The 22322-nt window shown below is 32.4% G+C and overlaps 2 protein-coding genes and 1 long non-coding RNA gene across 5 annotated transcripts; 2 read left to right on the top strand and 1 right to left on the bottom strand.

Moving 5' to 3' along the window:
• Nucleotides 1–2509: 2509 nt before the first annotated feature.
• On the top strand, nucleotides 2510–6077 carry LOC145035855 (uncharacterized). Of its 3 annotated transcripts, XR_013678393.1 has the most exons (5): nucleotides 2511–3147; nucleotides 3218–3470; nucleotides 3574–3635; nucleotides 5139–5295; nucleotides 5366–6077. It is a non-coding gene; the product is annotated as an uncharacterized LOC145035855 (long non-coding RNA). The 3 variants fall into 3 exon arrangements; XR_013678395.1 differs by having other exon boundaries at nucleotides 2510–2944; nucleotides 3218–3635; XR_013678392.1 differs by having other exon boundaries at nucleotides 2510–3147; nucleotides 3218–3635.
• Nucleotides 6078–11122: 5045 nt separating this feature from the next.
• LOC145035779 (protein LIKE COV 2) lies at nucleotides 11123–13865 on the top strand. The gene is made up of 6 exons (XM_078984311.1): nucleotides 11123–11418; nucleotides 12690–12742; nucleotides 12850–13127; nucleotides 13223–13320; nucleotides 13444–13570; nucleotides 13658–13865. Exons 1-6 carry the CDS (start codon nucleotides 11299–11301, stop codon nucleotides 13756–13758), a joined length of 777 nt encoding a protein of 258 aa, XP_078840437.1. The 5' UTR covers nucleotides 11123–11298; the 3' UTR covers nucleotides 13759–13865.
• A 54-nt stretch (nucleotides 13866–13919) lies between these two features.
• Nucleotides 13920–17039, bottom strand: COG0212 (NagB/RpiA/CoA transferase-like superfamily protein). The gene is made up of 5 exons (XM_078984243.1): nucleotides 16562–17039; nucleotides 16254–16344; nucleotides 15656–15882; nucleotides 14430–14505; nucleotides 13920–14319 (listed from the first exon to the last, which is right to left on the bottom strand). Exons 1-5 carry the CDS (start codon nucleotides 16949–16951, stop codon nucleotides 14039–14041), a joined length of 1065 nt encoding a protein of 354 aa, XP_078840369.1. The 5' UTR covers nucleotides 16952–17039; the 3' UTR covers nucleotides 13920–14038.
• Between the last annotated feature and the right edge of the window lie 5283 nt (nucleotides 17040–22322).

Below are 22322 nucleotides of genomic sequence, written 5' to 3'. Positions count from 1 at the left end.
CTCTCTTACTGAAAACTTATACTCTCGGATGATCAAGTTGACGAAATCAGTGGTAGGAAAGCGCAAACCTGCCTCGAACAGGGTGATTGGGATCCTGACTTTACCCTCAGGAGTATTGTACAAAGAAGCATCAGGAAAAGGGATCTACACCCCATGTTCAGAAAACAAACCTGAATCAAGACTGAAAAGATTCCCACTCTTCAGTAGTGAGATTCCTTCCTAAAGTGCGAGAAGTAGCCATGGAAGCATTTGGAGCAAAAAATGAAAAGGTTTCTTTCGAAAATAAGCATAAAGAAAACAAGGTAGCAGGTGGGGAAGATGTGCGAGGGAAGGCGAAGATTTAAATACAAAGAAAATGGCAGCAGACCGTCTTCATGATGAAATCTTCGATCAATGGCACTTTCTCCCTGCCATCAACATAAGCTATCAATAGCAACCCACCATGTATCTGTGAGTAGAACATAACAACCCTGCTACGTCACGAACATAAAGGCCTACTGGTCTAAGGGACTTGTTAACATTACCCAACGAACACGTTAAATGTAACAGAAAGATTACTACCTTAGCTAAGACCTGGTCTTGGTCTAAGGGAGCCAAGGTCAAGGCATCAACTCATTTCTCATCACATGGTAAGAACATTCCATGTGATCTTCTCATTCACTCACAACTAATGAGAAGGCAACAAATAGCCCGGTGATGCCCAAAACTGACGTCACTTGATAGTTAGTTAGTGTGAATAGCTCTCCCAGTAAGAGGATGTCACGTTTCATGCTCACGAGACACGGTCCCCACGATCCATTAGTAACACTTACAAAAGGATCTATTCCGCCTCAAGGAAGGAATCCATCTTCTCTCTTATGAAAACTACCCCCATATTTTCTCTCTCTCTCTCTCTCTCAGAAAACTAACTTGATCGTCAGGGTGATGTCCCGGGAGAACACTTGGTCGTCCTTTGACGATTCTTTTGTGATTGTGTTCTCAGGCAAGTACCTAACTCGGATCCACCGTTTAATCATCCAAACCATCTGCGAACATATCACAACAATACATACATATATACATACACACACACACACACACACATATATATATATATATATATATATATATATATATATTATGTGCATTAAGTCAAAAAGAAGCATTTCCTAAATTATAAATTTAGGCTCTTTAGTTTTTGCTTTTTAGCTTGGGTCGAGGACAATCAGGGGCGAAATTACTTCAGGCTTAGGTAGGTCCTAGGACCTACCTAAGATTCTACATTTATATAGAGTTTACATAGTAAATTTTTAACCTACCTTAAAAAAAAGTTTAGGACCATTTGGGATGAAGGTAATAGGAACAAACACGATCTAGAATGTTTTATCAAATCAAATGAGATGTTAGATTTGGCATAAATCAAGGGCCCGTTAAAATGAGATAAAAAATCACAGAGAAAAAACCAAACAAACAAATACATAGAAAAATATAAGGGAAATATGTGATGCTGTTAGTGATTGAGAGGCTGGAGGATAGCTACAAGGGAAAAAACAGTATCGCTATGATTTTGACTGACTATTATCTTGATTGTTGTTATGCTTTGCATAATGGTTAATGTGTGTTGTTAACCAAACAAATTTAAATTAGAGTTATTATTTTTGATTTTATGTGTTTTAACATTATAATTTTATTTTGTTTAATTTGGCATTTCGTAACAATGAAATATATATGGTTTTGATAACAACAAAACTTGCTAGTTTGCTATAAGTTTTGTTTGTACTCCTTTTTCTTAGTTAATTATGAAGATGCTTACATTTCATATATTGTTTGAAGTGTACTATAGTATATATTAACATCTTGTTATGTCGTGTTCAAGTCTTCTTCCATCCGGTCTTATTATGTTTAGTTTTGTCCTATGTATAATCGTAAGAAATATTTATGTATAACTATTAGATATATGTTAAAATATTAAAAGGTATACAGCCCGACTCCTCACGAATTATTATTAATCCTTCCATTTTGTCGAGTTCATGTAATTAAGGAACCATGTAATTTTCTGTTTTACATTCGTCACTGAGGACAATCCGATCATTTTACATATATTTATTAGATGTCTATCAAGGTAACCTCATAACCCATGCATACAACTTATGGAAATTACTGGGACGAGTCATGTCAAGGTTTCAAAAATTAGATTAAATTTGTATATATGTATAAACCGAATGGATTGAATCTATATTTTACAGAAAAAAAAAAATTAGAAACGAAAAAGATTAAAACCAAATATGATGGACAAACTCATCGTTTTACATAACCAAATATATGATTTATTTAGTTGATTCTGATAGTTTAAGTATTCTAACTAAATATTGTGTGGATGTATGATTGATTGTGGACCAATCAAAATTTAAAAAAATAATAATAATTAAATAAATAAACAAGGGTATTTGAGTAATTTGATAAATAACTTTCTCAAATACTTCCTATAATCATGGTAATTACATTGACTTTAAATAAATCTCAAATATCTCTTAAAACCTTAACAATCTCACATCTCAGTTGCTATCTCAATTTCGTTCTCAAAAATCATCGGCCAACCATCCCTCCTCATATATTTGATGCTCGATCTAAGAAAATCCTCTTCTTCACCCGTTCTCTTCTGGTTACAGGGGGTATTTTTTCTGCACATATCGCCACCGCCAAGTCTCCATCATTTGCTTACGATTATTCCTAAAATTTTCCAACTCTCACCATATTTTCCATCTGAAAACCCAGTCGCATCTTCCATCTGCAAGCCCTAGATGTATCTCCAACAACTAATGGTCAGAAACCGCTCATTCTTCCACTCGCTTACCTACGTCTTCTCCGATTCAGATTTCTATTAAGACTCCATTAACTGCAAAACGCATGATTCTTCGATTCCCATGTTCCATTCTATCTGTTTACGGTTCTTATCTGGCTAAAGGTATCTAGCATACTGTGGAAATTGAGAATAGATCGTTTGATTTTGATTTCTCTGGAGTGATTACAAGGGAGGAGGTCTCTTTTTGATTGCATACCCCTTTGGTTTCGAAATTCCAACCTCAATTGTGTTTTCCCCTAATTTCCCTTTGGTTTTTGCTTCAATTGATTTATTCAAGTTTTTTTGTTGCTTAAATCTAATTGCAGGTGAGACATTTTGGTTGCATACCTCCATTATTTACTGTAATCTACCTAATCTAATGAATCCATGTTTCAGGTTTACACTCGCTCACCATTTAGCCACAAGTCACAATGATGGAGCGTTAGGTTAACACCGAACCCTTATTCAACCTCCTTTCAATCCAATGTGTCACCGGCGAAATCATCTTCGAGGAGTTCAATTTCCAATCACTGTTTGTCTCCGATTCACCATCTCTAGTTCACTAATACGAGGCCACTAGACGTCCTCACGACGTTGTGTCAAAGGCACAATATAAGAGGGATGGTTAAGTCTTCTTTATCATCGTCAGGTAAGATCAATTTCCTTCCAAATCACAAGAAAATTTTCTATTCACCATCGATTTCTATAAAGTTGGGCATTATTGATGCTATCAATTTCTATAAGAGAAGCAGGACCTTGTTGAAGCTACTAATTTTCATGAAGCAGGTGTTGAAGTCTGGTTTATCATCATCAGGTATGCATTCTTTTGTTTACCTTTATTTTTTCATCCAATTGATCGATATTATACATATGAATTTAGGTCTTCGTATTACTACATCGATAAATTTCATCCATTTGTTTTGCTTTAGTGATTTTTTCAGCCACCCAAGTTAATTTTCCTACTGAATCCATATTGTAATGTCTGGTTCTATTTTTATATCCTATTTTGTATGCAAGAATCAAGAAGCAAGGGTATTTTATTTCCAATATACTTGTTTGGGCTAATTAATTTTTATCTTCCAATTGTTTTCCTTTTCTCTCAGTTATGTAATAGTTCTTGACTCAAAATCCTAAACACTAACCCACTTTTCACTTGTTTATGGATTCGTGAAAGACCCTATTGAAGCACAAAGACATCTTATAATGTTATTACTTAGCGATCAATTAACTAAAATATTGGCAATTACACAGAAGCATTTGATTAAATTTGTTTTTATTTTTGTACATACACTGTTGAAACAAGGTAATAAATTATTATGAAGCTATAAATTATGAAAGAAATAACATCAAGTAAAGAAAAAGAAGCTTGGTGTAGAATGGAAACTCGATTTGAAGTCTGATGAAGAATGGAAAGTAAGGCAACAATATTCATTCTGAATGGATTAACATTTTTTCCCTTCAGAATGATTAGCAACATATATTTTATCAGAACGTATTAGGGCCCGTTTGTTTGGGTCTTAATACTACTTAATAAGGGGTATGTCTGAATCGGTAAGATTCATACCGTTTGTTTACATCTTATTTTGGGCTCTTAATCTAAAATTTACCACTTACCGATTTAGATTTGCAATCCCATCTAAAATTAAAAAAGATACCCTAATCCTTTTGTGTTCGGCTCCTTCAATCACGTGGCTTCCATCGACATCTGCAGCCACCGAAAGATCTTCCTCCTTATCGCCATCTCCTACCGCCGTCTCAGCCCACCCTACCGCCCCATCGCAGCCCTCTCAGCCTCGCCATTAAAGACTCCAGTAGTAGCAGCATCATCAAGTTCGTTTTCTTCTCTTTTCTCCTCCTTTTTTCTCGTTTTTTTCCTGATGTTGCTTCAAATCAGATGCGTTTTCTTCTCCTTTTCTTGTTTTCTTCTTGCTTTTCTTCTCTTCCTCCCTATCGCCATCGTTTTTTTTTCTGATGTTTTTTTTCTCGTTTTTTCCCCTGTTGTTCTTCAAAATATGCTATTGTCTTTTGTATGTAAATTTATAATTGGTAATACCTTCATTGAATTCTAAAATTATGTTGATTGCTGAAATATGAGACTTGATTTCTTGTTGCTGAATTGTGATTGATTTGTGTTGTTATGTGAAATTTGTAATGCTTAGATATGTTGTTCATTTGTTGAAAACTTGAAATATGTTGCTGATTTGTGATTGGTTTGTGTTGTTATGTGCTCATTTGTGCTGATTTTGGTTGTTTATGGGTAGACTTTTGCTCTTAGATGCTAATTATGTGCTGATTTTTGTTGATTATGCATTAATAGTTTCTTTGTGGACCAAAAGCAAATGAAGAATCGTTATGATTACTTAAAGTCAAAGTTTTCAGCTTGGTTGAAGTTAAAAAACAAAACCGGGAATGTTTATAATCCCGTAACCAACACCTTTAATCTTTCAGAAGAAGAATGACAACTAGAAATTAAGGTATTTTGCATTTTTATAATAAAAAATTATTATTAGGCTTTGATAATCTAATATAATAATTTTCAAGCAGTCGAACAAACATGTTGAAAGTTTGAGAAGAGCGCCACTACCTGTCCCCGACCTTTGTACGCAATTGTTTGAAGGTGCGGATGCAACAGGCATTCATAGTTAGGGATCAACTTCTACCCTTCCCCATCCTACTCAAGAGTGAAGCCACTATAGTTTGCATGACTTTGATGACATCGATTGCACTCAACAAGAAACTGTAGGTCTCAGTGATGAGTCATCCGCTCAATCAAAAAAACAAAAGACTACAAATACGACAAAGAGTCAAAATAAAAGTAAAGATAAGGGTAAAGATGCATCGAATTCGAGATTGCTTGAAATCGGGGAAGATATTACCACAGTTGCTAAAATATTTGTGGAAAAACATACTTCTTCAAATTTGGATGCGTGTATGGAAAAGTTGGAGAAGTTAGGATGGGGAATATTTGATCCAAGATACACTACTGATGTTGCTCTTTTTGGTGAAGGTGCGGATAAGAAGCACATGTGGTTAACCATTGGTCCAACTATTTGTGAGAATTGGGTCAAGACTGCTGGAGCACATTATGGAATGTTTCGCTAAGTAGATGTTTTGAATGTTTTGATGTTTTTTGGATAACTAGATGTTTGGTTTGGATTACTTGGATTTTTTTTTGATTACTTGATGTTTGGTTTGAACTAGATGGTTTTTTGGATAACTTGATGTTTGGTTTGAACTAGATGGTTTTTTTGGTTTACTTGATCTTTGGATTACTAGATTTTTATATGACATGAATGAGGTGATGTTTTGTTTAGAATTTTTAAGTTATCTTTTGTTAATATAATTGTTATGTATTTTCAAAATAACATATTACTTATGGATTCGGATGAAGAAATTGCATTTTTCATTTTACTATGTTGCTATTGGTTGAATCGAGCATCCAATAGAATTGGAAGGGCAATTGATAATGATTCGAAAATGAGCGGGCATCAACATACACAAGAATTGTTATATGGAACTTCTACACAATTTCATTAGCTGATGCATCTTTCACGTGAAGCGTATGTATTTTTATGCAATCATTTTAGACAAAACAATTGGTTGCAAAGTAGTAGGCATATAAGTGTTGAAGAAAAGATGGCTATGTTCTTAGCAACTATATCAGATAATAAACGGTTCAGGATTATCAAACGAAGGTTTCAACACTCCACAGAAACAGTTCATAAATGCTTTCATGAGGTGCTAAATGCAATGATGCTTTTTGCAAAAGAAGTTATAGTGCCAACAAATTCTAATGCAACCGTGAATTCATCAGAGAGACATTGTAGGCTAAAAGAAATCTTTCCTGGAGCAATAGGTGCGTTAGATGAAACTCTTGTACATGCAGTCGTGCCTACTGATCAACAAACTCGCTACAGGGGACGAGGGAAAGGTGAATGCTTTCAAAATGTTTTAGGAATTTGTGATTTTGATATGATATTCACATTTGTATGGGCCGGTTGGGAGGGTATAACACATGATTCTCGAGTTTTGAAAGAAGTTGCATTTAACCCGACTTCAGGCTTTCCGTTCCCTCCTCCAAGTTTGTAATTCTTTTTAAATTTATTGTAAAATATGATTTTAAATTTCTATATATAATACTTCTTCACTCATGTGTATAGATAAATATTACCTTTGCCATGCTGCATACATCAACACTCGTGGATTTATGACTCCTTACCGCAACACGAGGTATTAGTTAGCTGATTTTCGACGACGACGTGCATTAACTAAGGAAGAAAAATTCAATAATGCACATGCGCAACTCGGAAATGTTATTGAACGTGCTTATGGTATTTTGAAGGAGAGATTCCCAATCCTAAAGTGAATGGCTCCTTTTCCTTTTTCAGTGCAAAGAGATATAGTCATTGCTCGTTTTGCAGTCCACAATTTCATAAGGAAATGCGATATTCATGATGAGTTATTTATGGCATTCGATGAGAACAATGGTCAAGCACAAGGGGGAGAGAATGATGGCCAAAACGTAGACGATATGGAATGGGGTTCACAAGGCAATGGATACATGGATAATTTACGTGACTAGATTGCGAACCAATTGGGATGAAATTTAAATTTGTAGGATTTTATTTGGATTTTAGTATGATTTTGTGGATTTAAAAATATTTATGTTTGATTTGGATTTGTGTTTAATTTTGATTTATGCTAAGAAATTTGGATTTTATATGGTGTTTATATTTTTTTTAATATTTATTTAAGAAATTTATTAGGTTATTTTCTAAACAAACACATGATTTCAATAAAAAATAAAACATAAGGGTAAAATGGTCATTTTAATAATTCATAACAACAATTCAGATGTCCCAACCAAACATCATGTTTTTAAGATTCGCTCTTAAAATTTCAGACACTCTTAGAAATTCAGACCTCTTAAAAATTCAGATCCTGCCAAACTACCCCTTAGTCTCTTACGTAGATTCAATGTTTTATTCTTAAAGAATAAATGTAATTGTTAACGATTAGTACTTAAATTCTTTCGGAATGAATATCATTTATCTATGTTTGTAGTTGTATTTGTTAAGAATGAACTTAATTATTGATTTTAAGATATTAAAATTCTTTTCATATAAAATTTGTATTTATTAAAAATTATTAATCTTTATAATATATATTTATAGTATTCTGTCAGAATTTAATGTTTTTTTTTTCAAGATGATCATAAAGACATTCTTTTAGAATGTTCGAATTAATATATTTATTATAAAAAAAAAATCATATTTTTAACATTTGGAGAATTAATTATTCCTTAGAATCTACAATTTTCATTTTTTAAATTTATGTTAATTGACTAAAATACCCTTAGAATGAAATTGGATTGTATTTTTTAAATATATTTAATTTAATAATATGTATTAATCACTTTTGTAAAATAATTAAAATGGTTGGCTCACATTAATTCTTATATTCACACAATAATTTGTTAGAATATAATAATTTAGGTCTCATTCATCCATCCCATCAGTAGCATTATTATTACTTATTATCCAAAATTCTAAGGTACTAGCTAGTTGACCCTCTGTATGATTTAGCAGAAATTTTTTATATATATGTATTATGCAAAAAAAAAATCATGGAAAAGTTTCAAGATATAAAAGAACAATGCAAAAAATGAAAGATGTGAAATTCCAAAAAGTAAAGTTGCAAAAAAAATATAAAAGAAGTTGTCTACAAAAAATTAGATAACAAGATTATAAAAGTTGTGAAAATTTTATAACCAATGTTTTAAAATAATTTTAAAAAAGTTGTAAAAAGAATCAAGAAAAAAAAAACTAAGTCTAACGAAATTAAGTTGTAAAAAAAGTTAGTGAAAGATTGTAAAAAAGTTTATATCAAATTTGTAAAAGAAAATGAAACTGTGCCAAAATTATCATAAAAAACAGAAATTACAAAAACATATTGTACCAAATTTAGAAAAGTAAATCAACATATTGGCTAAAAATGTAAATAACGAAAGCTTGAAATGTGGAGGAGAGATGATTGCTATTTACGAAAAAAAATTGGGTAAATTATATCAATCGTGTCTATCGTGCACATACCAAAAAATATGTTCAGTTCCTATTTTCAAAAATTAACTCGAACTGTTCCTCGTTTGTTTAAAACTTTCACACTTCGTCCCTAATATGCTTTTTTCTTGTGAATGTAGTATGTGCCTCATTTGAAATGACGATAATGCCCATGGATATTTATTTTTTAATTATTCTAATATTATTGAAAAAAAAAACAACTCTCTGTAAACTCTATCTCTCTCAGTTACAGTGGAAAATACCACTACCTCCTCCGATCGATCTCTCACTCTCTCTCCCTATTCTTCTTCGATACATGCTCTCATCTTTTCCAACCCATCCACCCCTTCACTTCTAAACCCTCACACAGTCACGCTATTGTTACTGATCGGAGATAAAAGAGTAACCCAACACACACACATGTGTTATGATACGATATCGAGATAGAGGCCAAGTGAGATTGAGATATAACAAGATACCGAGAGAGAAATAGGTTGAGAGAGACGGACTCGATGAAAGCAAAAAAAGGAGACCGTAGAAAATGGGTCAGATGGAGATGTAGCATGATAAGACAAAGAAATACTTGATTTCGATTTTAATTTTGAGTTTCCTCCTTCTTCATCGTCATCAAATCTAGAAATTGAAACTGATGTAGGTTTTCATTTTGATTTTGATGTTTGTTTCAGGTTTAGTTTGATTTTATTTCGATGGATTTGTCTTGGACTTGATTTCAATCGGTTACTTGTTTTCGATTTTGAAGATGAATATAGGTTAGGACTTAAAATGCAGTGAGATGTTGTGAACTTGTGATTGTGATTGTTTTTGGGTCTCATTTGTGTTGATTAAATATCGTCAGTAGTTCAAGGTTTCAAAGATTGAATTATTGTTTCGATGGCGATGGTTATGATTCAGAGAAATAACTTTCGATTAGAGTAATAGATGGATCGATTTGATTATTGGGTTTCACCACGAAGCAAATAGATTGAAATTGGTAGTTTCGATGGTCGTTGGTGTTCTTAAGGCAGAGGGAGAGAACGACGATAAGGATGGTGGTTTGGGGTTTTGGATGGTTAATGGGAACGAGTGAGAAGAGGGAGACGAAGGTAGAAGAAAATTAGGGAAAGGGAAGGGAAGGTGTTTGCGGTGATAGGTTGTGATGTCGGACGTGGTGACGCTGATATGTGGTGGTGCCGGGGAGTCAGCGGTGATAGGTGGTGGTGGTGTCTTGTTGCAGAAATAGGGACTGAACGAGAGGAGGGAATATTTGTTTACCCTTGTTTTATTATTATATATATTTTTAATTTAAATTGATAAAGAAATAAAAAAAGAAAAAGAAAAAGGAAATAACTAATGGCAAATTAGTCTTTTCATGTCAATAGGATGATGCGTGTAAGTTTAAAACAAATAAAGGACCGTCCGAATTAATTTTTGAAAATAGGGATTGAATGTGTTTTTCGGCACCTGCACAAATGATGATTTGTGTAATTTACCAAAATATATATATATATATATATATATATATATATATATATATATATATATATATATATATATATATATATATATATATATATATATATAAATAAAAAACTGTGATCTTACCAGCTTGGCAACACAGCTACCACTAAACTACATAGTTGTATTTTTCCTACCATTTTGTTATAAATACTAGTTTATAACCCGTGGGAATTACGGTTATATAATTAATTAAACTTTTAAATTAAAAACTAAAAATTATTAATCAATTATTTTAAATAAATTATTAAGTAAGAGATTTTTTTAGTTATATAAATTTTAATCATTGATTTAAATAAATATGTGAAATTATATCACTTTATAACTTGTATTAAGTTTATTTTAATTTTTATTTTAATATTATTAATTTAATATAATTAGAATGATAAATTTAAATTTTGAAATTTGAAATGAAGAATTAATAGGTTTACAAATGCTATGTATTAATTAGAAGATATAATATGATGATACATGGTAAAAAAGAATAAAATATGAATTAATTAGAAAATTTAATAAAATGATAAATATCAAAAGAAGAATAAAACTATTCTTTTATTAGATAGGAAGATTATTTGGAATTTAATACTATTGTTATCTGTTTCATGGTTAGTAATAGATAATGCAAAGTCAAACCTAAATTTGGAGCGTTGGAAAGTTGAAGGTTCGTAGTTGAAGTTTATATAAGTTGAAGGGGCAGTTTTACAGAATAAGAAACATCTAAACTTCCACTCCACTCAAAGACAAGCAGCCACACACACAGATTCATCCCTCTTTGGGTCTCCTCTCGTCACACTTCGCAACTGTTCTTCAGGACATACCGGCGGCAGATAAAAACCTCCTCCGATTATCTCTCCGATCAATATATCAACAGTCTGTCACAGTGTCTGAATCTGAATCTTCCAAATGGCAGAAGGGTCAAAAGAATCAACTTCAAGTACTGTTAGTCAACATGATATTATTGTCGAAGATACCGAAGACAGCGTCAAATCCCCTCCAAATTCTCCCAACTCTTCCACGCGGAAGGTTTTCCTCACCTCTTTCTTAATAGTTCTCTTAATATCTATGAATAGTTTTGGTTGATTTGTTTTCGAACTTTTCTGAATCAATAGTTGTTTTTGGAATTTCTGAGATCCAAGTTTCTCGATGGAATTCGAGTGCAGTGGCGCGGATGGCCAGTTTCGGATTTCTCAAATTGTTAATAATAAGTTCATGATTGCTACGTATTTCGAGAGAAATCGATCAATTTTGATGATGCTCCGTTATAGGTCAAATTTGAATTTGGAACATAAACCTAGTAGATGACGACGAATAAGTCCTTAAAGTAATCATCTCTATTGATGCAATTTCCTTTTACATTCCGTAAGTAGGAGTCGACCAGAAATGTGTGCTAACGAATTCCAATTGGGAAGTCAATGCCAACCTAAAAGAAGAATAAAGATCAGGAGAAACCATGTTTTGATATTACCATTGGTAGTATTTTGAAATTCGCAACATCAAACTAAATCGACAACGCATTAACTCATAATTAACATAATTTCTTCCTCATTTTGTAACTCCAGGGGGTCACCTATAGAGATGTATGATTTTGGCAAATCAGAAAAAGTAAATTTCAACCTCCCTCAAAAAAAAAAACTGATTGTATGAAATGTTGTTCCATGGATTGCTAGCTTGAAATTGAGTTGTTCTGAGCTCAAAATCAATGATTTTTTTGTAGCCATTATTGGTATTAAGTATTGCATGTGCTTTTACCTGCAATCTTTAAATCACCGAGGATTTATAGCTGTAGTTTATATATCGGTGAGTGTTGAACCCTAATCCAGTAATAATCTGTTGTAGGAGAATCAAGGAAGGTTGTGACATTTTGGTGTTTTTATATTTAATTAGGGTGGATTTGCCTAGTCCTACTCCTACACACCACCCTGGATTGGGGAAGACCATGTTAGAATCAACTTACACTTACAATAATTACACATTTTATAAACAATGTAAAGAATCACTATTCATACGATATAAAATCCCAAAGATCCATATCAATGCTTACAAATCCAAAAAAGTTCCAATACCATTTGAAAAAGAAAAAGCAAACCCTTCTCCCAAGTTGTGATCTGATCACTAATGCACAGTTTTTTGATAGTGGGATTTGCATGGGAGTGATTAAAGAAATGGTTTGGTGTAAGTCTATTAATTAATTAATGTTATAGCAAATGTATACAAGTCAAAGCTTAGGTGAAAATCCATTATCCATGTATACATGTGTGATATGAAAGGGTGGTATTGACATAAAAATTTGGCAGGCTTGTTATGCTGTGCTTCAGAGTTGGGTTTCAAAGAAATTCATGACCGGATGGTATGTAATATGTAATATGTAAATATGTAATATGTAATATGTATATCTTTTTATTTAATTTTATTAATTCTGTTGTTTAATTTGGAATATATATGATATGATTTCAGTGTTGTCCTGTTTCCTGTGGCTGTGACGTTCTTTGTGACATGGTGGATTGTACAGTTTTTTGATGGTTTCTTCAGTCCAATCTATGAAAGACTTGGGGTGGAAATATTTGGTCTTGGGTTCCTTACATCATTGATCTTTATATTCTTTGTGGGTATCTTTGCTTCATCATGGATGGGTGCTACTGTGTTCTGGGTTGGGGAGTGGTTTATAAAGCGGATGCCCTTTGTAAAACACATCTACTCTGCTTCCAAACAGATTAGTGCTGCTATTTCTCCAGGTAAGTTTGTTGTAGAATTAGATTTTGTTTGGAATTTAAATACATTTTAAAAAAGTAAAAAAAACTGTTTCTCTTTGTTGTGGTTTTGGTGACAGACCAGAACACAACTGCATTTAAGGAGGTTGCCATCATTCGTCATCCTCGTCTTGGGGAATATGCTTTTGGTTTCATTACATCATCAGTTGTTCTTCAGGTACTTAAATACATAATACTTTCCCTTTGCTTTTGAAAATTCACCTCAACAGTCTATTAAGGATGTGGTAATACCACAATTGACTTTTGAACTGATTTCCATATGATGATTTGCATTTTGCAGAGGGAAAATGGAGATGAAGAGTTGTGTAGTGTTTATGTCCCAACAAACCATCTCTACATTGGTGACGTGTTTCTGGTCAACTCTGAAGAGATCATAAGACCAAATTTGTCTATCCGAGAAGGCATTGGTTAGTGTGGTCTGCTCCCCCTCCTTTCCAAACATTTTCCCTCTCATATGAGTTTTACAAATTTGCCCTTGTTTCATTTCATTGCAGAGATTATTGTTTCAGTGGGTATGTCAATGCCACAATCTATATCTCCTATAGAGAGGGTCCCACATGCAAACAATAGGATCCCGCTAAACAGAATGATGTAGAACCTGAGCTTCTTTGTAACCATCTATATTTTCAACACTTACTATTATTATTATTATTATTATTTTTAAATATTTTTTGTTTGAATCAAATGAGAGGTTCGTTGGTATTCTTGTATTCATCACATATTTTAGTAGAGCGACATGTGTGTATTCACATAATATTTTTAATTTTAGTAACCACCTCGATGCTTCATCTTTTCTTTGTAAAAAATAACAAGCATAATATGTGTGATATACAAGCATGAATAGTAAAGTTTTAAATAAAAAAAAAAAAAAAAAACTATCGCTTTTGTCGTCTTTGAGCAGTAGGGGGAAGTTTCTCTGAAGGGCCAGTGGGAAGTTTTTGTCCAGTTTCTTTTTCGATTATGGCTTTAAGTTCTCTAAGGATTTTAACCTGGCGAAGCTTCTGAGGTGAAAGTTTATCCCAGTAAATACCTTGAGGTTTGGGGATGGATGTGTTGGTAAAAATAATTTGGGTGGGAGTGCATATGATGTCAACAGGGACGTCATGGATTAACAGCTTCTCAACAGGAATATCATCCACCAGTTGTTCGTCATGCACTGAAACACAACTTAACCCATTAAGACCAGACCATTAAGTAAAAAGGAAACAATGTGTGTCTTGAAGATTTACTGTTAAGACAAAAGATCACATTAAATTTTTTTTTTACCAGATGTTACGATTGGAGTTGAGTCGTCGATTGCTCCCATGTAACGCAGCATTCCGTATTCAAGTTCTGCAAATCCCTGCATAATTTGTATTATCCGTAAACTTTTAATCAATCAAAATCCAAGGAAATCTCAAGTGTTCAATAAATGTGAACCCAAGCCCAACTCATTGGGTAAAAATAAAAACATTCCTAACTTTAGTTTCCAGAAATGTGAGTCCACTTACACAAAAAATATCACATAAAAAATGTTCTTTCTTTGTATAACTTTATTTGAATTTTCACTTGCTTATCTTTTTGTTAAGAGAATTCTACTTTGAAATGCAATAAACAACAAAGTACTTAATTATATGTGTATGTATTGCAGCTTCATACTTTCAGTTCTTTCTATTACAACATTGTCCTTTCAAAATTTTCTTATGAAGACACTCTACTTTAAAAAATCTATGAAATTATTTCTTGTTAGGACATTTACTTTAAAAATCGAACAAATTATAATTATTGAAATTTGCTTTATATATTTAAATGACATTTCTATGATTGGGCAAATTATTAAAAGTAGTGAGGTGAAAAAGTAAAAGCATGTTGCTACTTTTTGCATTTAACCCTTTTTTCAATATGGAAAAGTTGGAATCCAAAATTACCTAATTTGCCCATTTGTATATAGCATTTATTTTGGTCCATATAAAAAACTATATTTTGTCATCTTTAATGGGCATCTTAGATACTTCATTTCCGTGAAAATCATAAAGTTTTACTTTGCATATGCTTTAGGGAAATTGTTTTTGACGAGTAACTAAAATACCCTTAAATGAAGACATAATAACGGAATTTTCTGGACCTACAAAGATACCAACAATTTATTTATAAAAATTAAATGGGCAAAAATAATAATTGTCACAGAAAAAATTCCAAAAAAAGGAAATGTTGCAAATCCCATGGAAGATCTTGAAAAGTAAACTTTTTGCTGTTTTCATGGGATATAGAGGCTATTTAACTAAGGCCCTATTTCTTTTTTCCCATTAAGTGTTATCTCGATAAATAATGTTCTTCTTTTCTGTTTGAGAAAATAACAGACTTGACGAGTAAAGCCTCATTTCTTTGACTTTCTTTATTAAGTCGTTATTTCTGCTTACCTAATTAAGTCAGGTTCCCATCAAGTCCAATAAATCAAAAGATTAAAATACACCTAAATGCCTAATAGAGGGAGTTAGTTCTTAATTGTATACCTCACCCTTGCCAAGTCGAGCCCCGGTTTTTGGATCAACTGCAACAGAACCAATGACAATAAGGTCAACCTTAATCTTCTCATCCAATCCAATGGGCTTTCCATATTTGGCAACCCCAACAGATGTGCATGCCTCATTTATGCTACTAGGATTTAATGCATTTGACTCAAGTACAGAGAAAAATCCAGTCCTTAAACGGGGTTGTGGAGTAAGCAGCTTCTTTCCACCTTCACAAACGCAAGTATTTTTACTTTTTAATTTTATATAGATGGCGATCAATATCTATATATAATAATGAATCATAGACCAAGATTTTCTAATAAAAAGATGCATAACGTAAAACATGTATCTTTCATCCCATAACATAGTAGGAAAGAAATGAAAGTAGTATGTTAAACAAATCAATGAAAGTAAGTTGCTGTTTCTTGCGTTTAACCCTATTTCGCAATGTCATGATAGTTGAGGTGGAATGGTGGATCTTAGGGCAAACTCCTAGTGTATCAATTGCTTGCAGGTTTCATTTGAGGACAAGTATTCACCAATAGAAGTTGAAGCAACAAAACAAATTTGGAGAAGTGAACAGACAAATAAAACTGACCATTGAGTGTTAAAAATCTGACTTGCTTTTGAGGCGTATCAGGATTCACCTTCACACAGTCAGCCTTTAGAAACACATCCAGCCTACTCAACTGGCATACACAATTCCACCCCAAACGTATACAATCAGATAACTTTCTACCCTGTGTAACTCTCATAATGAACCCTAATGAAGGCTAAAATGGCTTGATTGAGCAAAAAAGGATACAATTTCCAATCATATCATCGAAATCTGATTATTTTTACCATAAATAAAGGAACAACTGGAATCATGATCAGATAACAAGTAACAGTGTAAAATCTTCTTACTTTATTAGCAGCAGTAGGAGCACCGACGAAATTAGGTATCCGGTGATGAACAGGTCTTGGGAACTGGGCAATGTTTTTGGCTTCCATCAAATCCCAAATCCTCTTCCGGATCACCCATTTCCAAGCTTTTGGATCGTCATCGTCATTACCATTTCCCAGTGTCTCAGCCGCCTCCGTGGCCATGGATTCCCTTGCCTTAGCGTCGAGTCGAAGTCTCTCGGCCTCATACGCGGCCTCGTCAAAAGAAATGTCGTTTCGCTTGCTAGTGTCCAGTTTGAATGGATTGTAACTGCAGTATCGGGAGCTTCGGAAGAGATTTGGGGAGAGAAAATTTGATTTGGTTGAAGGTAGATGACTCAGATATGGAATTCGGAATACACAGGCGTCCATGGAGGGATAAGATTTCAAGGATTCATGGAGGTTGGTGCTAATGTGTACATGATAACAAGAGAACGATGTGCAAGGAATTTTTTTTATTTTACTTTTTTTTTTTTCAAAAAAAAAAAAAAAAAACATGTTTGGTTAGATAATGTTTTAAAATTTAAAATCTTTTTAATTTACATTGAATTCGAAAAAAAAAAAATCTTTTAGTCCCCATCTCTTCATCCACACCTACATTCTTATCCTACATGACCATCATTCTCATTCGTCATGGATACAACACTTATACGTATATCAACGATCTTATTTACTTAGATTTTCATTCACCAACACGCATGATTTGTCCAATAATTCTTACATCCATACACATCCATTTTATCCATACACAAATCTCTAACCCCACTTATCCTACCACCTACCCGTATCCACAACCCTACATACCAACCCACGTTCATACACACCATCTCACCCAACCATTGTGCCTACAACCATTACCTCTACAACATCCATCGTCACACTCACTTGTAGCCACACCCACACCTACACTTACACCCATGACCCATACACACTCCTCTACCCCCACCAACCACTCATTTATTTGCAATAACAAAAGTTTTAAAAAAAAACAAAAATTGATACAAAATACTCATCCAAACATGTTTTCTAATTTTCTAAGAAAAAAACATGAAAAATCAATCAACTTTAAATAATTGTATTTTCTAAAATTTCTGCTGAAAACTAAAATTGAAAACTCCACTTATTTTTTTCTAAAAACTATTCAAAAAAACTGAAAATAATTTTGGGAAAACATTATAAAACCCAATGTATATTCATCAAAAGCTTAAAAAAAACCATTATATTATTTTTTTTAGTGCTTAAAATCCTTATATTTTCTGAAATTCTTATTTAAGGTTTTCTACACTTAGAAAAACCTAATCTATTTTCATGAAAGAAATAAAAAAAAAAACATTATATAATTTTTTGTAATGCATTTAAACCCTCATTTTTTTTTTGAAAATTTTTAATCTAATGAGTTGTAACAATCAAAACCTTGTGAATTTATTACATAACATTTTTAACTATCTAGGATTTACCAAGCTCAATACCTTAAATGATAATTTTTAAAAAATATATAAGGGTTTTAACATACATTTTAAAAATATAAATGTTTTAACATACAAAAAAAAGTATATAGTGGGTTTTTTAAGACTTTGATTAAAATATGTTGGGTTTAATAAGGTTTCCAAATAACTTTCCATAATCAAATGGAAGATTCTACTATATTCACTTCTTCACAAATCAATTGAGAAATCATTTAGGTATTTAGGTTGGTTTTAGTTTGGGTTTTTGGCTATGATCATATTGATTTTTATTTAAGAAAAACTAGCAATCATTTTTTCTTGGGTTTTTCTAGTTCTTTTAAGTTTTTTTTTTTTAAATTTTTAAATTTTATTTCTATTAATCATGTTGTTCAAATTTAATTATAACATATAACTACTAAAAAATAGTATAAAAAAGGTAAATACTAGAAAAAAGTCATTAAGTTTACATGAAAACTCAATTTTGACACTGTGTTATTTTTTGTCTTAAATTAGACACTGCATTTTCAATTTGTTACAATTATGACCACTTGACTGATCAACCGGCTTACTTTTGGCGTGGTATGATAATGTGTAAATTTTGATGACGTGACATGATATCATGGCATACTAATTATAATGCCCATGTTCCATGAAGGAGATCCTTAGTGTTTTCTTGGAAGCTCCACAAAATTGTATATCCAAGATTAGCACACCTCTAGCAACCTCCAGAAGTGTGAGGAGTCGTGATAACAATAACTCGAGTGTGAGATTCAGTTATCTTTAGTTAGATGTGAGTCTTCTTACTATACTAGTAGGTCGAAGGTACCAAGGCCGACCCACTGATTCGTATGTGTAGAAAGTATGTGATTATGTGACTATTACTGACGTGGTTGTATGATGTATGCATGGAGCCAATCTAGGCTCAGAGTCATTATGGACTTGGGGTCGATACGTACTTGGGGGTTGATACGAACCCGACATGGTAATTTGATGTTACTTGGGGTTGATACGAACTTGATACTGCCACATGTTGTTATATTTATATGTCTGATGTATGTGGTATTTTGGGGAAGCTCACTAAACTTTGTGCTTTCAGTTATGTTTTCGGCTTCAGGTACTTCCGATACAAAAGGGAAGGTCCCGACGTGATGACACAGCATTCTCCCCCTCATGATTTCCGCTTTTATGATCTCTTTTACTCTGATATTTGTGCTAGTTTTTATTTTGGATGATTTTGAGACGTGATGTTTGGTATTGAAGAATTTAAAATGAAAATTTTTCTTATGAATTTTGGGATGTTACAAGTTTGTATCAGAGCCTTGGTTTGAGGGATTCGGATACACTTTCGGGTGTGTCAGAACTCAAAATGAGGAAATGATAATCTTTTCAAAAAGAAATTTAAATTCTAAAAGATTTTCACCAAGTAAAAGGGGGGTGCGATGTGTACAATCAGCCGAGATCAAATAAGTGATTCCCAAAATACCCATATTTATGTGTTGTGATTAGTATTCCTAGTATATGAATTACATGCTAAAATAGAGGTAAGGGTACCTTTAGGAATCGTATGATAAAATTGCCTGATTTGTGTGATGCCTTATAGCCTAGGGGATTTGGATGCTATGTATTGCTTAGAATTGATATCGGCTCAGTTAATTGCTAAGTGTATTCTTTAAAAGTTGTATATAATTAGGATCATATAGTCCTAGAATGATCAATTTAGCCTCATTTCCTGATCATTGTTTGGTTGTGGACTTAGGGTATAATCATTATTTGACAGTCTATGTGATCCCATTTTATGTATAACTTGCATGCATAAGGCAACCGTCAGTGTTGATTGAGATTCTTTGTATTGTAGAGGCGGTCAATTTGAGAATTCCTAGGAGAGCATAGGTAATGTCATGGTAGATTTTGTGTGGTGTATAGCATAGGATTGGTATATGGATTTAGTGTGGTGACTTAGAGGAATCGGGACAACTCTTAAGGAAGGTAGATACAGGTGTGGAAGGTAGTATTGGACCGTACTACTGGAAGCATAGGATCTGTACTGGAGACAATGACATATTTGGTAAAAAAAATAACTTATAAACTAGTTTTTTTTTTTTTTTTAAAGTGACAAGGTTTCAAATTTTTTTTTTTTAAGATTCTCCCAAATATACAATTTATTAATTACAAAATAAATTAATTGTTTACATTCATTTTTATATCATTTTGTATATTTCATATAGTTTTATCAAATATTATTATTTATCAGCCAACTAATTTATCAACTAATAGTTAGTATTTTAGCTATCTCTACTAAATATAACACAAAAATTAAATTATAATTTGGTAAGATCATAACACCACACAAAACCTTAGTACTAAGTAGGGGTGTTCACGGTCCGGTTTTTTCGGTTTTTAGGTAAAACCGAAGCCAAACCGTTAGTAACGGTTTTTGTCAAGCGAAAACCAAAACCAAGCCATTAAAAATTAAAACCGAACCAAACCAAGCCGTTACTAACGGTTTGGCTCCGGTTTGGTTTCACGGTTTGGGCTTTTTAGGCCCATTTTAGTCGAGCCCATTAGACTAATTTAGAAAAAATAAAATAAAAAATATTGCACTATTAAAGGTATTAAACCAAGGCTACTAAGTGTTTGTAACATTTTGTAGGTGATTTTGTGAAAAGATAGTGAGAAATTGAAAAACTATATCTAACAATGAATTTATTGTTAGATATTTAGAGTAACGTGGTTGAATCTTATCTGAATTCTCAAACACAAGTTTCAACTTCGTCGGCCAAGTATTTTGGCAACCAATGGTTTTGGGTTTCCTACTATACGAACATATCATATAATGGAAAAAGGTCATTCTTCGTGAATTAAAACATAGATTATTCTATTAATTATTTATTAGATTTAGATTTATGAGATCACACCTCAATGACTCAATGTGGTTGTAAAAATAAAGATGGGCTAATATCCTGATGAAAATTCAAGTATACAATTTATAAGAGAAATTAAATATCCTTTTATTTTTCTTTTTTAATTATCTTGCTACCCCTTTTTATAAATATCTTTAATTTGATAAGCAAAGAAAAATGGAATAAACTGTATTTATTTTTTCTTTTTTTAAATATATCATCAAACTTATTATCTAATGATGCGAATAAGAGAAAAACCAATTAAACAAAATGAAAAATGAACCTGATATCGAACCATTTTATACGTACCAAATTTAATAATCTATTTAAATGATGTCATATACGTATTTAATATGAATAATAATATATTTTATAAATTCTGTCTTTTAAGGAATAGAAACCAAATGGAAGCCTTAAATTAAATCATTTTAAGGCACACCTACTTTGCTCTCTTTCCAAATGTTAATATTCTACTTCGCCAAATGGTAATTATTTTTTTGTAAATCTAAAAAAAAGCTCGCTTATAACGAATGTTAAGATTATTTGATATGTTTTTTTTATCAAGTTTGGTGAAAGATTGAATTAGCTCGATTAAATTTAAAAGTCTTTGATTTAGTCATATAATATTTTATTTGTTCTGATTTAATTAGGTATTAATCCAATTAAATTGACTCAATCTAACAAATATAAACATGACTGATATGATTTAAATTTGTGTTTATGATAAATGTTTCTATTTAAAAACAAAAACAAACATTTGACAGTTGTGTCAACTAATGCATATAAATAGAGAAAATGACAAAAATAGTCATTTACACTAATTACATTACAAAAATAACCAAAAAAATCGAAATTACAAAAATAGCCTACAATTTCGCAGATGGAAATGCCCCATCTGCGAAATCACCATGCCATCTGCGAATGTACAAGCAGCTAAAGCACTGTGCTTTAGCTGCTTGTACATTCGCATATGGTTTTTTTTTTCTCTATATATATTGAAAATGTAAGGGTGAAATCGCAGATGGAAATGCCCTATCTGCGATTTACTCTCATCCCATCTGCGAAATTGTGATTTTTTTTTTTAATAATTTTTTTCTCTACATATATGAAAATATATGCGTATTTTATATTTGAAAATATAAGTTGTACAACCAAAATGATAATTTTATACAAAACTTTTTATATAGCAATATAAAAAGTCACAATTTCATAGATTGGATTAGAGTAAATCGCAGATGGAGTATTTCCATATGCGATTTCACCCCCTACATTTTCAATATATATATAGAGAAAAAAAATTAAAAAAAAAAACCATATGCGAATGTACAAGCAGCTGAAGCACAGCTGTGCTTTAGCTGCTTGTACATTCGCAGATGAAATGGTGATTTCGTAGATGGG

This window comes from Lactuca saligna, chromosome 1, assembly GCF_052625555.1.
Source record: "Lactuca saligna cultivar CGN05327 chromosome 1, ASM5262555v1, whole genome shotgun sequence".
NCBI classification, from domain to species: domain Eukaryota; kingdom Viridiplantae; phylum Streptophyta; class Magnoliopsida; order Asterales; family Asteraceae; genus Lactuca; species Lactuca saligna.
Note: the sequence above shows the minus strand (reverse complement) of the source record. Positions and strands in the feature narration are given on the sequence as shown.